The sequence below is a fragment of the Dipteris shenzhenensis genome, chromosome 14, assembly GCF_047967505.1.
Source record: "Dipteris shenzhenensis isolate YYH24624 ecotype China chromosome 14, Dip_SZ_1.0, whole genome shotgun sequence".
Lineage (NCBI taxonomy): Eukaryota > Viridiplantae > Streptophyta > Polypodiopsida > Gleicheniales > Dipteridaceae > Dipteris > Dipteris shenzhenensis.
The window spans coordinates 52,844,782-52,863,911 of NC_141609.1; the positions used below are offsets into that span (position 1 = coordinate 52,844,782).

Below are 19,130 nucleotides of genomic sequence, written 5' to 3' on the forward strand. Positions count from 1 at the left end.
GTATGGCTGTTTCAGATCCCTCATGCATCTGACAGTGGGGATGCTGCAGCCAACTTTGTTGGTCAGGATTATGCCTTTTTATCTTGCATTTCAGATTCTAGGTTGGTTGTTCCAGATGCTCGGGATAGTACAGCCTCTTGCAGTGATGATACATATGCATTTTTGACTTGCAGCTTTGACTCTTCTACAGATGCATCTGCTTTCAGTGTTAATTCAGCTTGATATTTTTGAGAAAAGAGCAGCCCATGCTCTGGCAGTTTCTACCCCTACAGCTGCCATGCAAAATGCAGAATTATGGCATGCCAGATATGGCCACATGCATTATAACAGCTTGATGACACTTCAGAAATTTTCAATGGTTGATGCATTGCCAGCTCTTGAGATACCTCCTCCACATGCCTGTGAAGGGTGCATTTTAGGTAAGATGCATAGATTCCCCTTCAAGAAGGATGGTTCAGTTAAAGCTGTTCGCAAATTGCAGCTTATACACAGTGATGTTTGTGGTCCCATGAGGACTCCGTCGTTGGGTGGTCATCTCTACTTTGTTACATTTATTGATGACTACTCCAATTTTACTTGGGTTTATGGGCTGAAAAAGAAATCTGAAGTGTTCACGGTGTTTAAACACTTTTCAACCATGGTTGAAAATGAAACCGGACTCAGGATACAGACATTACGCACGGATAGAGTTGGAGAATATCTATCTACAGAATTTGATGCTTTTCTCAAGGGCAAGGGTATTGTGCATCAGCTCACAGTCAGGCTGACCCCTCAGCAAAATGGCAAAGCTGAGAGGAAAAATAGAACCCTCATGGAAATGGACAGATGTATGCTGAAAAGCAAACACATGCCTCATAAATTCTGGCTAGAGGGTTTGATGTGTGCCAATTACATTTTGAATAGGGCTCCCACTAAGGCTTTAAAAACAAAAACTCCTTTTGAGGTCTGGAATGACAGGAAGCCTTCAGTGGATCACTTCCGAGTCTTTGGATGCCTTGCCTATGCACATGTGCCAGTTGAATTTAGGCACAAATTGTCAGATTAAGCCATCAAATGCATATTTGTTGGATACAGTGCAGAAAGCAAGGGGTACCGTCTCTACAATCCTGCTACACGCAAAATCATAGTAAGTAGAGATGTGATATTTTCTGAAAATTCAGCTCACACTCAGGCTGAATTTCAAATGCCTTCGTCTTCAGAGGATGTCTTTGAGGGGTTGCTACCCATTGCTTTGGGTTCCCCTGCTGATTTTTCTGATCCAAATCAGAATTTACAGCAACCTCCAGATGCTTCAGTTCCGCCACAGGATGTCTTGCCCCCTCCACAGGCAGTGGAACAGGTGGTGCAGCAAGAAATTGCAGACATACATGCAGCAAAAACAGTCCCAAATTGGCTGTTACAGACTCTCAGGGAGAGTAAACTTGATGCTCCGTCCTGGCAAGACTCGCAGTGCAGCAAGGCACATGGAAGGTGATAATTCAGTGGAATCAGCATATGCAGGTACTCTCCTTGATGAGGAGGAGCCTGCCACATTTGAAGAGGCAAAGGATAATGTGCATTGGATGAATGCCATGCACGATGAGTTGCAGTCCATTGCAAAAAATCAGACTTGGGATGTTGTGGACTTGCCACAGGGTAAACATGCCATTGGCACACGATGGGTATTCAAAGTCAAACGGAAGCCAGATGGCTCCATTGACAGATATAAGGCCAGGCTGGTTGCTAAGGGCTATGCTCAGAAAAAGGGCATAGATTATGAGGAGACATTCGCTCCTACATCCCGGATGACCACCATCCGATCAGTAATTGCAATGGCTGCACATTTTGAGTGGAATGTTCATCAGTTGGACATAAAAACAGCCTTCTTAAATGGGGACTTGCTGGAAGAGGTGTATGTCAAACCACCTCCGGGCATTGAAATTACAGCAAATGCACTTCAAGTATGCAAGCTCAATAAAGCTTTATATGGGCTGAAACAGGCCCCTGGTGCATGGTATGCCAAGATACATGCCTTTCTTACCAGCAAGGGGCTGCACAATAGTCCTACTGAGAGCACCCTCTACATCAAGATGGATGGGGGGGAAATATTAGTCATCCTTCTTTATGTCGATGACTTACTGCTCACAGGGTCCAATGAAGAAAAAATTGCAGATTTCAAAGCTGATTTGCAGACCAACTTTGACATGTCAGATTTGGGGCTGCTTCACTTTTATTTGGGGATCCAGTTCTCTCATGAGAGACGTGGCACTATTATGTCTCAGTCCAAGTATGTTCAGAAACTCTTGGACAGATTTAACATGCAAGAGTGTAAGCCCATAGCCACTCCTATGGAACCGGGGCTGAAACTCACAATGCATGATGCAGGAGAATCAGTTGATGCCACACTTTACAGTCAGGCTGTTGGATGCCTCATATATCTCTGCAACACTAGACCTGATATTCAGTTTGCAGTATCTCAGGTGAGCAGGTACATGCACAGCCCAAAAACTATGCATTGGCAGGCAGTTAAGCGCATCTTCTGTTATTTGCAGGGCACAAAGTCTTTTGGCTTACTATTTCCCAGGGGGGGTGACTTGCAGATGCATGCCTACAGTGATTCAGATTGGGCTGGTGATTATGACACTAGGCAGTCCACTAGTGGCAATTGTTTCTTTTTGGGTAAATCTTGCATTTCATGGCTGAGCAAGAAACAATCTACAGTGGCTACCTCATCGTGTGAAGCTGAGTACAGGGCAGCTTTCACAGCAACAGTTGAATGTGTCTGGCTGCGACGTCTATTTGCTGATCTTCATCTGTCTTTGGAGGGTCCCTCTCCAATTCTCACTGATAGTCAGAGTGCCATTGCAGTGGCAAAGAATCCAGTGTTTCATGCTCGCACGAAACACATCGAGGTTCACTATCACTACGTCAGAGAGAAGTTGCATACAGGAGAGATCAGTATGATCTTTGTGTCCACACATGACAACGTTGCAGATATTTTCACCAAAGCACTACCACGTGAAAAGTTTGAGGCATTTCGCAGTGCCCTGAACTTATATCCTTTTGGTGATTGATCAGCCTTGTATATGACATTAGCACTGCACGGGGGTGTTAGAATTATAGATATAATTCAGCAGTGACCAATGTAATATAATAAGCTAGTTAGGGGCACTTTTCCCTCTTTAAGAGGTTTTTCCCCCTAACCGTAGTTAGTTCACTAACTATGGTTAGTGACTACTAAGGTTTTGTCACTAGGACAAAACCTTATCTTTTCCTTCAGTGTGTGTTGTACTCTCACTCTCTTCTATTGCAACTAAGCTTTCAGCTTCCAAGCTTCCAGCTCTCACACTCTCTCTTGCTCTCTCTCACTCACTCTCTCCTCACATATAATTGGCAGTTTTTAACTAGAACTAGGAGGCGTTATTGGCATAAAGGTTAGCTTTGTGTCCATAAAGAGTATCTTTATAATTGTCTTGTAAAATGATTTAGAGATCCCAAAGAGCTAGGTGGGGCTAGGACACCTTGTTGGCATAAAGGCTTTTATCGGTCTTAAGAGACCAAAATAGTATCTTCATGATTTTCTTTTGACATGGTTTGAGGATTACATATATTATCATCAACACTGGTGATTAAAGAGACATGAAAGGTCTTCAATATTAGGATCTATTACATTATTAGTGTACGTGCCTTGGTTGTAGTGCTTGTGTGGAATGCAAGTTTGGAATGCTTGCCTTCAAATACACAATGCTTTTAATGCATGACCAAAGGGAATAAAAAAGTACCCCCATTTCCAAAACAAGAAGATGCTTTGAAGGCATGCTTCTAATTAGTCATTGCATTGGTTTGAAAATCAATGATTTGAAGGCTTTTTTTAGAATGCGATTTTGAAATGATTACCTTCAGATTAAAAATGCATCCTTCCTATCATTGCATTGCTTTGAAGATTTGCATACTTCCAATCAGTCAAATGCTTCCAGTCACTACATTAATTCAAAGATTAATGCATGTTTAGAATACTCTGAATATGCAACCACACAAGAATCTATCATTTGAAACCCTTACCTTATTTTCTTGAGCTCTCACACTCCTCCAAATCCATGTCCTAGAACCGTGCCAACTAACCTTCTTTCTCAAGTAATCACGAATCAAGGTTGTGTTATAAGTGTTGCTCAACATATGTGATTTTTATATCATGTGAAGTTACCCAAGAGTCGTGTTATATAATGTTCTAAAAAATGACCAAAAAAATCAAGTTCTCCGAGCTCAACGCAAGAAAAGCTGGCAAAAAAATGAAAAAGCCCGCAATCAAAGCTTGCAAAAAATAAACACCCTTGTAGACCCATGGCTTCTGTAAAGCAGTTTGATCAGCAAATTTTTGTAACCAGTGGTTCAATAAAGTTTTCAGCAAGTTTTCTTACAACTCCACTCTTGTGAAACACAGTGGATCTGGATTAGTGATACATTTGGAAGTGGGTGACTCTGATATGTTTTCAATTCCTGTATTTAGCAAAGGCATTCTTTCTGCACATCTTTCAACATCACTTATTCACCGGGACAGTGAATGATAGTGGCGGGGGAATAGTTATACAGAGATCATGCAGAACCACAGCTATGTCCAGCACTTAGTGAGGGGATGACACAAGTCAGGGGATGACATGGTCACAAGGATGACTCAAGTCAGGGGATGACATGGTCACAGGGATGACACAAGTCATGGCGATGACATGGTCACAAGGATGACACAAGTCATGGCGATGACATGGTTACAAGAATGACACAAGTCATGGTGATGACATGGTCACAAGATGACACAAGTACATGGTCACCAGATGGCATAATCACATGGGGACAGGAGGACATATCACCCAGGCACATGGTCATGTGTCAAGGGTCTTCATGTCATGCAGTCACGCTCTACCAACCTCTGCAAACCTGACTCATTGGTGGCATAGATGTTCATCTGGCGGTGCCTTGTCAGATACAAGGTGGCTGCAAGCGGTGCACATGGAGTAGTTACAATGCACCGACTCGGCGTAAGATGGCCGTTGCAGGAGACATGAAGAGACTCAGCGGCAAGATGGCTAAGGATGAGGGGACAGCCAATAGGAGAGAGGGAGGGAATTTCCCATTCGGAAGGCGAGGGTGAAGAGGGGAGATGAGGGGAATGGGGAGTCGTTCGGCATTGTACGGGGATTGAGAGTGAGAAGGAGAGAGGCTAGAGCTACGAGCTCACCTGTTGCATTGCTATGGTGTATTGCTATTGTTGCATTGTGGTGGATGAGTGATCTCTGTCGGAGAGACTAGTGTATGAGGATCCCTTCATTCTATGATATACACTTGCTTGCATTGTGCTCTTGTCTATCGCTTTCTCCGTTATCTGGCTCGCGTTGTGCTCTTGTCTACAGCTTTCTCCGTTATCTGTTATTATTTTTGTTCCTTCTTATCTCCTTTCTGGGTTTGTTCTTCATGTTCTAGTTCTTAGCACTCTGTAGCACCTTCGACTAGTGTTGTGTCATAGATTCACGCATCATGCAGTGTAGTGCAATTGAGGTAGAGTTGTGTCATAGGTCTACGCATCACCCACCTCACGCTTCTCACATCAGTGGCCTTAGGCCTCTGGTAACACCTTCGAAAGTGAGCGGACCTCCCCCTCAGACAGCAGGCTAATGAGGCGATACCCCGTGTGGAGGACCACACTAGTGGTGAACTCGCTGATGTAGTCATAGAGGAAATAGATGGTACTGCATATGTTGCAAGTGCTACCGTTGCAAAAGTAGATGGTGAGGACATAGGAAACATGGGGGTCAAGGAGGATGCAAGGGTAGTTGGGAAAGATAAGGATGGGATCAAAGCCATGTATGATGGATAAATGGTAGGAAAGGACATAGATAATGGTAATGGCAATGAAAGGATAGGGACATGACTGGAGCAAAATGAGAGCCGACAGGCGTCATGGATGTAGAAACTAGACTCGACGAAGCGAGGTTATGCATAATAGACGAAATAGTAGCTTGACCACTCCATGTCAAGTCCGTAGGCACTACTCCCGTTGAAGTGGATGTTGATGAAGACATCGTTGCAAGAGAAGAAGAGGTGCTGTCTTGACCTTGAAGAGCTCCTGAGGAGCCCTCGTCCTTCGTACTTTCCTCCTTCACGTGCTCTCCGCTTTGTACTTCCTCTTCTCCAGAGTCCCGATCTAACCACCAAGGATCTTGTTGGTCTAGATCGATGATAGTTTCGATGAAGTTACTTGCTATGCTCCAATGGGTTCACTTTGTGCTCGCCCTGAGGACTTCACCAACTTCCGTCTCACATAATGCTTTTTGTATCGAGTCTGGTTGGTAGGAAGTCTTCTCTCTATAAAGAAAGTACTTGGAGACAAATAAAACAATACTGAAGACTAATAATGGCTGAAGAAGAAATATATATCACAAACGGAACTCAGTACAGGAGAAGATATGAGGAGAAGCTCTGGAGGAAGCAAACATCAATCCTCCAGAGAAGACAACTATAGTGGACTTCTGCACTAGCTCCACAAGTTGGAACTGAACCAAATCTGAGACAGCAAACTGATGCAGAAGTTGCTGCAGATTTGGAATAGAAAGAACATAATCTGGAGCAGAAGTTGGGGGCAGATCTGGAGCAGAAATGGAGCAGAAGTTGGGGGCAGATCTGGAGCAGAAATGGGGCAGATCTGAAGCAGAAAAGGAGGGCGGATCTGGAGCAGAAAGGAGGGCAGATCTGGAGCAGAAAGGAGGGCAGAAGAGGAGGCAGTCAGGAGGCAGAAATGGAGGCAGCAGAGGAGGCAGCCAGGAGGCAGAAGTCGAGGCAGCAGCAAAGGCAGCCAGGGGGCAGAAGAGGCTCAGGGTGTGCAGGTACCTCTGGAGCTTCAAGTGGTGAAGAGTACCTAGGCCCCCCCCCTTTAAATAGGGAGGGGCCAGTCGGTCAACCAGTCTGGTCGGCCAGCTGGTTGGCCCAGATCTAACCGACCTGGTCAGATATGGACCGACCAGGTCAATCTGGTCGGCCAGAAAGGGCCCTTTTTTTGGCCTCCGATCCGGGGCTCTTTGACAGGGCTTTGGTTGTGGAATTTTGTCCGGGTTTTGATTGTTGATTTGTGTCCTGACGGAGAGTCACCTGTGGTGTTTTTACCTGTAAGTGATCGAACCTTTGCGCCAGTATGACCTTTGATTATCCTGTCCTCTAGAATTGGAGATTGCCTGGCTTAACACCCCCTCTCAATGTCCAATGTAGACGGGAGAAGCAAAGAGGTGTTCCATGAGTGATCTATCTTCTTCATCAGCCTTTTTTTTTTTAAAATAAATAATATAAAATAAAGGGGTTTTCATTTAGATGAAGATGCCTACAAAGTAGGTTTTCATCTTCACCAAATGCCCAGATGATGGTACAAAAAAGTAGTACTTGAAGGAGTGCCCTCGCAGGGGATTTGTTCACTTCCTTAAGTATACAAAAACTGCTAAGAAGAAGGAGGCGGTATACCAATCCCCAACCGTGGGCTGAGATGCTCAAGAGTAGGGTGATTAACCGGCTTGGTAAGAATATCAGCATGATTATCGGCAGCTGGAACATAGATCAATCCAATAGTACCTAATTCCACTTGCTCGCGAGTAAAATGAAAGTGAACACCGACATGTTTGGTGCGGTTGGAAAAAATGGGATTGCCGGCGAGAGCGATGGCACTTTTGTTGTCGACGTAGAGGATCGTTGGTTCAGTACAAGGAAAGTATAGCTCTGCCAAAAATTGTCGAAGATATATGGCCTCTGTGGTACAATCATACAAGGCCCGGTATTCAGCCTCAGTAGAAGAGCCAGCAACAGTTTCTTGTTTACGGCTAGACCAAGAAACAGGTGCCGAGCCAAACGAGAAAATATAGCCGCCATGAGAACGACGATTGTCCGGGTCGCCAGCCCAATCGGAATCAATGTATCCTTGTAGTGTTAGTCCTGGTCTGAAATGTAAACCATAAGAGTAAGTACCACGTATGAACCGCAAGATATGAATACATGCATGCCAATGAGTGAGCTTGGGGTCATTAAAATACTGACTGAGAATGGAAACTGAGTAAGCAAGATCCGGACGAGTGTGAAGGAGCCAGAGGAGTTTGCCAACAACCTGACGATAGAGATGTTCATCAAAGGGAGGAGACTCCAAGTCTTTTAAGAGCTTGACTGTGGGATCTAAGGGAGTGGCAGCGAGCTTAGGCTCATGGGGAATGATCTGATCAAGGAGTTGAAGAGCATATTTCTGTTGAGAGACAAAAATACCACCAGAAACAACTTCCATGCCTAAGAAATAGGAGAGAAGACCGAGATCAGTCATTTCAAAAGTGGTGCTTAGTTGAGTTTTAATGAATTGAAGTGTAGTGGGAGTAGAGCCTAAAAGCAAAAGATCATCTACGTAGAGTAAGATAAAGCAGACTCCCTCTGACGATTGATGGATATATAAATTTGGATCAAAAGGAGTGGAATGAAAACCATTAGTTTTGAGGAAGGTGTCTATCTTGTGGAACCATGATCGAGGTGCTTGTTTAAGCCCATAAAGAGCTTTGCAGAGACGAAATACCTTATTTTCATGGCCAGGAGGAGAAAAACCAAGTGGGGGAGTCACATAGACTTCTTCATCAAGGTAGCCATTGAGAAAGGAACTCTTGACATCCATCTGATAAATAGACCAGCGGTGATGAGCAGCTAGGGCGAGAAGAAGACGAAAGGAAGTTAATCAAGCAGTAGGGGCAAAGGTTTCCTCATAATCGATACCATGTTTTTGGCGAGATCCTTGCACTACTAAGCGAGCTTTGTACTTGTCTAGTGTGCCATCGGCTTTGAGTTTTGTTCGGAAGATCCACTTTGTTCCTATGACCTTTTTGTGAGTGGGTCGATTGACCAAAATCCAGGTCTGATTGCGATTAATACTCTCAAGCTCCTGTTCCATGGCACGATGCCACGCAGGATTTTGAACTGCTTCCTACCAAGTGGCAGGTTCAGAATGTATGATATAGGCTGTGGTAAAAATGGAAGCGGTGGTAGTGGAAGAAGTTGTTCGAGTAGAGCGGCGAGGACCGGAAGGAGGAAGTTCTACGGGAATAATCCCGGAATCCTTCATAGTTTGGCGATACCAGCGTGGCAGCGAGTCGTGAGGAGAAGCAATGGGTGGTGAGAGAGAGGTTTCGGGAGGAGAGGAAGAAATTTCAGGTGGAGAATTGTCGGAGGGAACAGGAGGAGATACGTCATCAGTAGAGAGAAAAGATGAATTTTTTAGAACATCTCTTTCATCGAAGACCACATCTCGGCGAACCAAAACTTTGTTTGTGCGAGGATCAAATAATCGATAAGCTTTGGCTTCTGCTGAGTAGCCAACTAGAAGAAAAAGTTCAGCACGAGGTTCGAGTTTACCGCGAGTATCATTGGGAGTATGAGTGTACGCGCGGCATCCAAAGATGCGAATATGAGAAATAGAAGGTCGGTAGCCATAGAAGGCCTCAAAAGGCGTCATGTTCGGGATGGGCTGAGTAGGGCAGCGATTAAGGATATAGACAGAAGTATTCACAGCTTCTGGCTAGAGACGTTCAGGCAACTCGGCTGCAAACAGCATGGAACGGGCCATGTTCATGACTGTGCGTTGTCTACGTTCGACACGAGCATTTTGGGAAGGCAAATTTGGAGATGTAAGATGGCATTGGATACCATGCTCGTGAAGGAATTGAGTGAATTCATGAGAAATAAATTCACCACCATTATCACTACGAGCAATCCCAATAGACTTTCCCGTTTGGTTCATAACCAATCGAGCCCAAGTAGCAAAGAAAGAAAAAGTGTCAGATTTCTCTTTCATGAAAAACACCCATTGATATCGAGAGTAATCATCCACAATTAAGAAGATAAAATATTTTTTTTAAATATTTCTTTCTTTCTTTCTCTCTCTCTCTCTCTCTCTCTCTCTCTCTCTCTCTCTCTTTCTTTCTTTCTTTCTTTCTTTCTTTCTTTCTTTCTTTCTTTCTTTCTTTCTATATTTGTATATATATATACACAATATTGTCTTTCTTTGTGACTTGATCTCTAACTTCACTTATTTTTACACGTGTTTATTTGTGGCCTTGACTTTTTACTTCAATTATTTTCTATGCTTTTACTTCACCTGTTTGCTTATTTCTTTGCATGTGACCTTTTAAAAAACTCTCTCCAAGAGTTTCAAGTAGTATTCTTCTCTTGTGACCTCTTTTGTAATCACCTTCTTGCAATATCTCACTGGATCCAAATCTTGGTGACAGTTCGGAGGAAACTTGGTGACACTGTTACGAAGGTTAGTGAGTCAGTAATTCACCATGTCGACAGAGGACATCTTGCTTGCTTGCTTGCTTGGGAAAGGCCTCTATAATAGAAGTTGCCATCCAAATGGATCTATGAGAAGAAAAAGGAGTTCGGCTTTGTTTGCCTAATTGGCAGGGACGACAAATATCTTTGGCTCGTGATAATTTAGGTAGGCCATCAACTAGATGATCCCGAGACATTTCATATAAAGAGTCATAGGACAAATGTCCCAGACGATAATGTCAGTTGGATCTTTCAGGGTAGCAATACCATAAAGACGATGAAACTCAGAACCGGTATTGGAGGGAGTCGCGAGAAATTGTGTTATGAAGTACAGACCATTAGGTTGGGCGTCGCCTCGAGCTAGAAGGAGTCCCGAGGTCTCATCGATGATGTCAACATGCATCTTTGTAAATAGCACTGTGCCGCCAAGAAGGCAAAGTTGATGAACAGAAAGAAGATTGACCCCTAATTGGGGAACATAGAACACTTGATCCAATTGAGCAAGATTGGGGCCTTTGTCAATATCAAAAGTTATTGAACCAACACCATGAATAGTAGCAACAGAGTTATTGCCACAACGGACTCCCCCTGTTGCCGGTTGGCGAGAAATGAAGAGATCATGATGAGGAGTCATATGATGAGTGGCTCCACTATCCACAATCCAAGAAGATTTAGAGCCACATGGAGGAGTATGAAAAGCTGACCCAGATAAGGAAGGGGAGGAGTCAAGCTCGGTGATATGGATCAAGGCTTGAGAAGTGAAGTCTAGAGAATCTCCAGTGGACCAGTCAGTCAGGAGTTATAAAAGGAGGAGATGGAGTGAAATGATTAGTGACATGGCCCTGGGGTCTCCAAAGACCAGTGTTCGGAGGAGGAGGACCACTCCTAGGACGCCAACGAGGTGGCTGAGTCGTGGTAGGGGGCTGTGGAGTCCAACGGGGTGGTTGAGGAGTCGTGGTAGGGGGCTGAGGAAGAATGCCTTTGGCTTTGGAGCGACATTCATCATCAATATGCCCAACTCTCTGGCAATGCTGACAAAACCTATTCTTTTTGGGAAGGGTGTGCCAGGCGGGTTTACTACTAGAGGAGTTATTGGAGTTAGAAGTAGGAGAGGGCTTCCCGGAGCTGGGTTGATCTTTTTGAATCCCGGAGAGAAGAGCCCCCTCGGAAGCAGAAATGCTATGTTTTTGGTGGACCTGAGAGTAAAGACGAGCATAATGCAAAAGTTGACATTCGAACTCATAAAAAGTAGGAAGAGAAGGTTGAAAAATGATTTGTTGCATAAAACTGAAATACTTGGGCGGAAGTTTGTTTAAAAAGAAAGTAACTTGGTCATCCTCGGATTTGGGAGGACCAGTTGTGGCAAATTCAGCAATTAACCGCCGGTAATCTGCTAATTTAACCTTGAGATCATCGTCAGCAAGGATCTAGAATTATTGGAGATCATGGTCAAGATCGATGCGACGAGTACAATCTCGAGCTGCATAGCGGTCAGTGAGATGTGCCCATCGCTCAGAGGCAAGATCAAAATGCTGTAATTGAGAGTGAAATTCAGGTAAAAGACCTTGCATGATTTCCACAATGGCAATGGCATTACGATGTCGCCATGAGCGAACTACCTGAGGAGAATAAACATGAGGATCAGGTGGCGATTCAGTACCTTGAATGAGTTCCCATAGGTCTTGAGAATCAAGCACATGGCGCATGAGATTTGACCATGTAGTATAATTAGACCCGTTAAAACGAGTCATATCAGTGAAAGCATGTTTGGCTGTTGCAGAGACAGGGTGAGGGGAAGAAAGAGAATGATAGGGAGAAGCAACCGGTGGAGGCATAAGAGAATTTAGAATAGGAGCGGAGTGAGAAGAAGGGAGAGGCGGCATCACCGGAGGAATAAAAGAATTTGGAAAAGGTCGTGAGGGGGAGGGATGAATATGAGAGGCGGGATATGACATGAGAGGTGAAAAAGAGGCAGCGGGAGAGATAGAGGAAAATAAGCTATAGGAATCCAGTGGCATGGGAGAAGGAGGAGGATGAGAAGCCACTGGAGGAAAGATGGCAGCGGAAGATATGAGAGGGGAGGGAGGGAAGAATGTGAACCGAAAGCAAACTCATTGTCAGACGCATTTCTCCTTTCTCGTCTGCGCGTGTTCACATGCATGTATGGATCTATGTCCTCGTGATTACTCGTTCCTATGCCTTGCATAACAGATGGAGTTGCACTAAGGGAATAGGGCAACATACCTTGCACTGATTCTTGTGGGATAGGCACTGTCGAATAACCCAATGTTCTCATGCCGGCCTGTCCTCTTTCGTCAGGGCATACTTGTTCTTCGTCGGCACCGAACTTGAGATGTTGCTCAGCTTCTTCTGAGTTGAATAGAGGTCCTTGTTGACGTATCGGAGAGAACCGTGGAGAGGTAGAGGTACGAGGTGTGCGGGTACCCGCTTCAAGTTCCTTCCATTTCTGGAATTCAGCAAATTCTTTAAAGAGTTTGGAGAGGTATTCATCACCTTCAATCCTTGCAGACTCTCTCTCGACATATGACGAAGGTGGTGGTTGAATAGAGGTCGATTCAGGCTGAGATCGCTTCGGGGAAGAGGGAGAAGACATCTTCAGGTGATGATTTATCTTCCAAGCTTTCCAGATCAAGGCTCAGGTGTCGATTGGCACACCTGGCTCTGATACCATATAAAGAAAGTACTTGGAGACAAATAAAACAATACTGAAGACTAATAATGGCTGAAGAAGAAATATATATCACAAACGGAACTCAGTACAGGAGAAGATATGAGAGAGAAGCTCTGGAGGAAGCAAACATCAATCCTCCAGAGAAGACAATTGTAGTGGACTTCTGCACTAGCTCCACAAGTTGGAACTGAACCAAATCTGAGACAGCAAACTGATGCAGAAGTTGCTGCAGATTTGGAATAGAAAGAACATAATCTGGAGCAGAAGTTGGGGGCAGATCTCTGGAGCAGAAATGGAGCAGATCTGGAGCAGAAGTTGGGGGCAGATCTGGAGCAGAAATGGGGCAGATCTGAAGCAGAAAAGGAGGGCGGATCTAGAGCAGAAAAGAGGGCAGATCTGGAGCAGAAAGGAGGGCAGAAGAGGAGGCAGCAGAGGAGGCAGCCAGGAGGCAGAAATGGAGGCAGTAGAGGAGGCAGCCAGGAGGCAGAAGTGGAGGCAGCAGCGGAGGCAGCCAGGGGGCAGAAGAGGCTCAGGGTGTGCAGGTACCTCTGGAGCTTCAAGTGGTGAAGAGTACCTAGGCCCCCCCCCCTTTAAATAGGGAGGGGCCAGTCGGTCAACCAGTCTGGTCGGCCAGCTGGTTGGCCCAGATCTGACCGACCTGGTCAGATATGGACCGACCAGGTCAATCTGGTCGGCCAGATCTGGTCGGCCAGAAAGGGCCCTTTTTTTGGCCTCCGATCCGGGGCTCTTTGACAGGGCTTTGTTTGTGGAATTTGCCTCCGATCCGGGGCTCTTTGACAGGGCTTTGGTTGTGGAATTTTGTCCGGGTTTTGATTGTTGATTTGTGTCCTGACGGAGAGTCACCTGTGGTGTTTTTACCTGTAAGTGATCGAACCTTTGCGCCAGTATGACCTTTGATTATCCTGTCCTCTAGAATTGGAGATTGCCTGGCTTAACACTCTCCACTCTCCTCAAGTATCTCCTAGTTCTCTCACTAGCTTCTTCAAGGATATCAGAACTACTCGGCATAAGAACTCTCCCCTCTAGGACCCTCAAATACCACTTCACTCTAGCTACTCAACACCAGCACTGTCCCACCGTGATCGCCACAAACTGTTAGAGGGGGAGGTCCGCTCACTTCCAGAGGTGTTACCGGAGACCTAAGGCCACTGATGTGAGAAGTGTGAAGTTGGTGATGTGTAGACGTATGACACAACTCTACCTCAACTGCACTACACTGCGTGATGCGTGAACCTATGACACAACACTAGTCAAAGCTTCTACGGAGTGTTGAGTGCTAGAACAGGAAGAACAAACCCAGAAAGGAGATAAGAAGGAACAACGCTAATAGCAGATAATGGAGAAAGCGGTAGACAAGAGCATAATGCGCGCAAGTGCGTATCATAGAATGAAGGGATCCTCATACACTAGTCTCTTCGAAACAAAGATCAAAGATCACTCATCCACAGTAGCAATGCACCATAACAATACAATAGGCGAGCTCGTAGCTCTAGCCTCTCTCCTTCTCACTCTCAATCCCCGTACAATGCTCAATGAAGCCCCATCCCCCTCATCTCCCATCTTCACCCTCGCCTTTCGGATGGGAAATCCCCTCCCTCCCTCCTATTGGCTGTCCCCTCATCCTTAGCCATCCCGCCGCTGAGTCTCTTCATGTCTCTTGCAATGGCCAGCTTGCATCGAGTCGGTGTGTTGTAACTACTCCATGTGCACCGCCTACAGTCACCCTATATCTGACAAGGCACCACCAGATGAACATCTATGCCACCAATGAGTCAGGTCTGTAGAGGTTGGCAGAGCGTGACTGCGCGACATGAAGACCCTTGATGCATGACCATGTGCTTGGGTGATATGTCCTCCTGATGACTATGTCTCCATGTGACTATGCTATCTTGGTGACCATGTCCTCTCCATGACTTGTGTCATCCTGCGACCATGTCATCGCCATGACTTGTGTCATCCTTGTGACCACGTCATCTCCATGACTTGTGTCATCCTTGTGACCATGTCATCCCTTGACTTGTGTCATCCTTGTGACCATGTCATCCCCTCACTAAGTGACTGGACATAGCTGGTCCTGCATGATCTCAGTATAAAAGTCATCCACACCACAAGGCTTGGCTAGCCTAGTGACATGTGGCACCCTATCTTGCCATGTCAGCTAACACACGTACAACTGCCATGTCACCATCGACGATGCCACGTTAGCATCCCAAGTCGAGGCCACGTCACCAGTCATGCAATCCAAGCGCTACGTCATCCGTTGACCAAGTCAAAGTACCACGTCATCATTGACCAAGTCAAAGTACCACATCATTATTGACACATGGACTATCTGCCTCAGCACTACCACCTCAGCAGTGTCCGCCTCAGCACTGACCCCTGCAAGCACACTGACCTCCTACCAGGCACACTGTGCACACACTACATGTGACCACACCTGCCATCTCAACACAGGGCTCCAGAGGCACACCCCTTGCTAAACACAGTTTCCACATCATCACTACATGGGACTCACCCTGCCACATCATCATTGAGCACATTTACACCCTTTTGCCCCTCTACCTAGATCAAGCCGTATCTCTTAATCCAGAAAGAATTTGAGGGTGATCCAAAAAGAAAAATCGCTCGTTTTTGTGCTCTACGCACTCATCACATCATGTGCACATTTCCGTGCAAGTATCACACACTTTTGAGCCTCGTCGACAAATCCACTTCCTACATGCACATCAGGCTTTACATCGATGCATCTGACCCAGGACCTAAAACGAATAAAGAAAAGGAATTATTTGCTACTCTTTCATCACTCGACAGTTGGTCTAGTTCTAGCTCAAAGTAGATTAGATCATCCATAGCGGAGAGAACTCCAAAGCATCCAATCGAAACCATGAGGAAAAATCCCTAAATAATTCCTACTCAGTCCTAGCACTCACATAGGGTTTCACATCATCGCATTACCTGAAACCTTACGTTCCATAGTATTGGGCAGAAGCAATAGCCACTACAAGCTACTTGCTTAATCGGCTTCCGATCAAACCAATTCAGGGTATGGCACCTTATGAAGCATTCATTGGACACAAGCCACGCATTGGGCATCTTCGCATATTTGGTTGCATAGCGTATGCCCACCCACATACATGACGACCATCACAGATACTTGGATGCGAAGTCACACAAACGCATCATGGTTGGTTACAGTGAAGACAACAAAGAATACAAGTTGCATGATCCCATTAACCGAAAGTTGTATTGCATGATCCCATCAACCGAAAGGTCATTATCTCCAGAGATGTAATCTTTGATGAGGGTGATCAGCCTTGGGCTCTTATGATTAGGACTCTGGTCACTCATATCAGTATTTCTGCGTTTAGTCATTGGCAACTCGATCACTAGGATTTCTTTTTCGGCTGCACTAATGGCACTTTGCCTGGATGCCCTTTTGTCTCCCGCTTGCTTCTTGACTGGAAGCATGTTCTTTCTCATCTGGAATGGAATGGACGGCAATCTTTGCTTGGGAATTCTTTGAGAGCTGAAAGCATTCACTGGTCGAAAGTCTTTCAGCCTCCCTTGGCTTTACAAGAACATCGACGTTCCTACTTTGTCTCGTTTAAAGGCATCACCTCAGTTGCTGATGTTATAGATGATGCTGGTACTGTGCTCCCCTTTTCTCTAGCAGCCACTACATATGGATTGGGCTCTCATTATCGTCCTTTGTGACGACAAATTACTTCTATGCTTTCGCCCTTTGTTCCGATTCCTCCTTTGGAACTCCAGGACCGCCGACTGGAAGATTGGACTTTGACTTCTCCAGGGTCCTCTTCTCGTCTTTTGAGGCTATCTCAGATTGCTGTACCTGCATTGTATAAAATCCTTTTGCCTCAACCTTGGGTTTCAAAGAGAGGTGATTCTGTTTGGCGAATGCATCGCCCAGCCAAGTGGTGGAGGAAAAGATTACAGCAACTTTGGGCCTATAAAGTACCGCTTCAACAACAGGTTTTCTTTTGGCGAGTTTTTTTGGGAGTGTTTCCATCGACACATTGCTCATGCACTTTGCCATAGATGTTCTGCTTCTTCGGAGACTGTGCCTCACTAGTTTTGGCATTGTCCGTGCTCTTGTGAGTTTTTTGATCTGCTTCAACAGCACCTGCGAGCGAGATTCCCATCTGTTCCATTTGGGAAGTTCTTCTGGCTATTTGGGTTTCATCCTTCCAGACCGGAGTTTCATCTTTTCTTCATTTGGGTTCGCTAATGGATACTATGGACTTTATGGACATATAGGAATTGTAAAGTCTATGGTGATCCTACTTTTTCTCTGTTTGGCTTTTTTAGGCGTTCTCTGCAGCAATCTTTCTTTGATTGCTTGTAGACCCGCTGCATAGATCATGAGGTCTTTTTGGCATATACTAAAATTTTCAATTGATGTAATTGTAGCACCTTTTTTTGAGGTTGCTACTCATGTAATATAATCAATCAAAGATTTCACCAAAAAGTGTGTGTGTGTGTGTGTGTGTGTGTGTGTGTGTGTGAGAGAGAGAGAGAGACCCGCCACAAAAAAACTGTTTGAAACTCCAAAATCTGTCGCAATCTCTTCCGCCACCACTTTGCCAGGCAATTCATGTGCCAAAGTTAATTTGCCTTATCTAAAACCCAAGGTGAGGGCAGAAAAACTTTATACAAGGAAGGTACCGTAATGTGGAATAGCCTCAAGAGATGGGCTAATGAACCTGGGGAATGAAAAGTCCAATTTTCAAGCCTATCCTCAAGCTCAAGTGCTGGCACTGGCAGAAAAGGCTGAAGCATTTGAGTAATATTTTGCCATAGAGGGTGATAGTGCATGCCTAAACCATATTGTCTGGTTGCCAAAGGAAAAGATATCATGGTCCCATCATCATGAATCACATCAGTCACAGAGCGGATCTCTCTAAAACTAATGAAGTAGAAATGTATAGGTTCCTACAAAGCCAACGGAGGGTCAAAGACCTTTGACCAATGTATACTTTCAACCCTTAAAGAATTGCCCTGCAAAGAGTCACGGCCATGTCATTCCAAGTGAGACAAGATATGCTTCCAATCAAATAAGATTTTGGAGACCAAAGGACAACCTTTAATCCTGCCATCAATAAAACCTAAAAGAAAATCCCACCGAGTTGGCTGCTAATAACCAAAAGCAGAGGTGGTGATTTGTAAAGTAAATAGCGCATCATAGCAGCCCAAGCTTGATCTCCTTGCATACTCTCTCTCTCTTTCATCTGGGCAGCTCTTGGCACGAAGACATATTGCTCCGACTGTCTATCACAAAGGTTTGGCTCCACAGGAATCTCTGCCTCATCTCCTTTGGCATTGTCCACACACCAGTGATTTCTTGGTCTCCTTCGGCAACGTTTGAGAACTAGATTTCTTCATGCTATCTTTGGGAAGCATTTATGGCCTCTTGGGATTCACCCACGTAAATAGGGGTTTGAGTTGTTCTTCATGTGAGCACTATGGACTCTATGGAAGGATAGAAATCATAGAGTCTTTGGTGATCATACTTTTTCCACTTTCCCTTTTTTCCGATGCTCTTTGCAACAATCTTTCTTTGATTGTCTGTAAACTCATTACATAGACTACAATGTATACTTGTCATATAGTGAGATCTTCTGTTGATGTACTCTTGAGCTCCCCATTCGGGGAAGCTATTGTGTGATATAAAGCATTAAAAATTTTACCCAAAAAATGTGTGTGTGTGTGTGTGGCAAAAGAATTTCAATTTGTTTCATAACATAAATTGTACATATTTCACAATATTGCAATTGTTGTTAAGAATTCCTCTACATATGTTCATAGGTACATGGAAATGGAAAAGAAGTTACAAAATGATCCACGACTTGCACGCTTATATAGAGGAAGCTCCAATTAAGACTGGTTTTTCCTTAAATTGTGTGAATAAAACTCAATTTATGTTCCCTGTTCCTTTCTCTCACTAGCTCATGGTGTCAATGCTACATCGAATGAAAAGGATGTTACAAAGTGACTCACAAAACTTTGTTCCTTTGTTCTTTACTGGACATAAAACTATCATTTAGATTTTATGTATTTTCAAAGTCTTTAGACGACTTTGATCCATAAT

At 44.7% G+C, this 19,130-nt stretch overlaps 1 protein-coding gene across 1 annotated transcript in view; it reads left to right on the forward strand.

Annotated features, from left to right (window-relative positions):
- The window catches only part of LOC147894808 (dynein regulatory complex subunit 7-like), a 589,338-nt gene extending 570,409 nt beyond the window's left edge, over nt 1–18,929 (forward strand). Inside the window, 1 exon segment of the mRNA XM_087385174.1 lies at nt 18,848–18,929. Coding sequence (XP_087241300.1) covers nt 18,848–18,920 — 73 coding nt within the window. The 3' untranslated portion in view covers nt 18,921–18,929.
- Nucleotides 18,930–19,130: the final 201 nt, after the last annotated feature.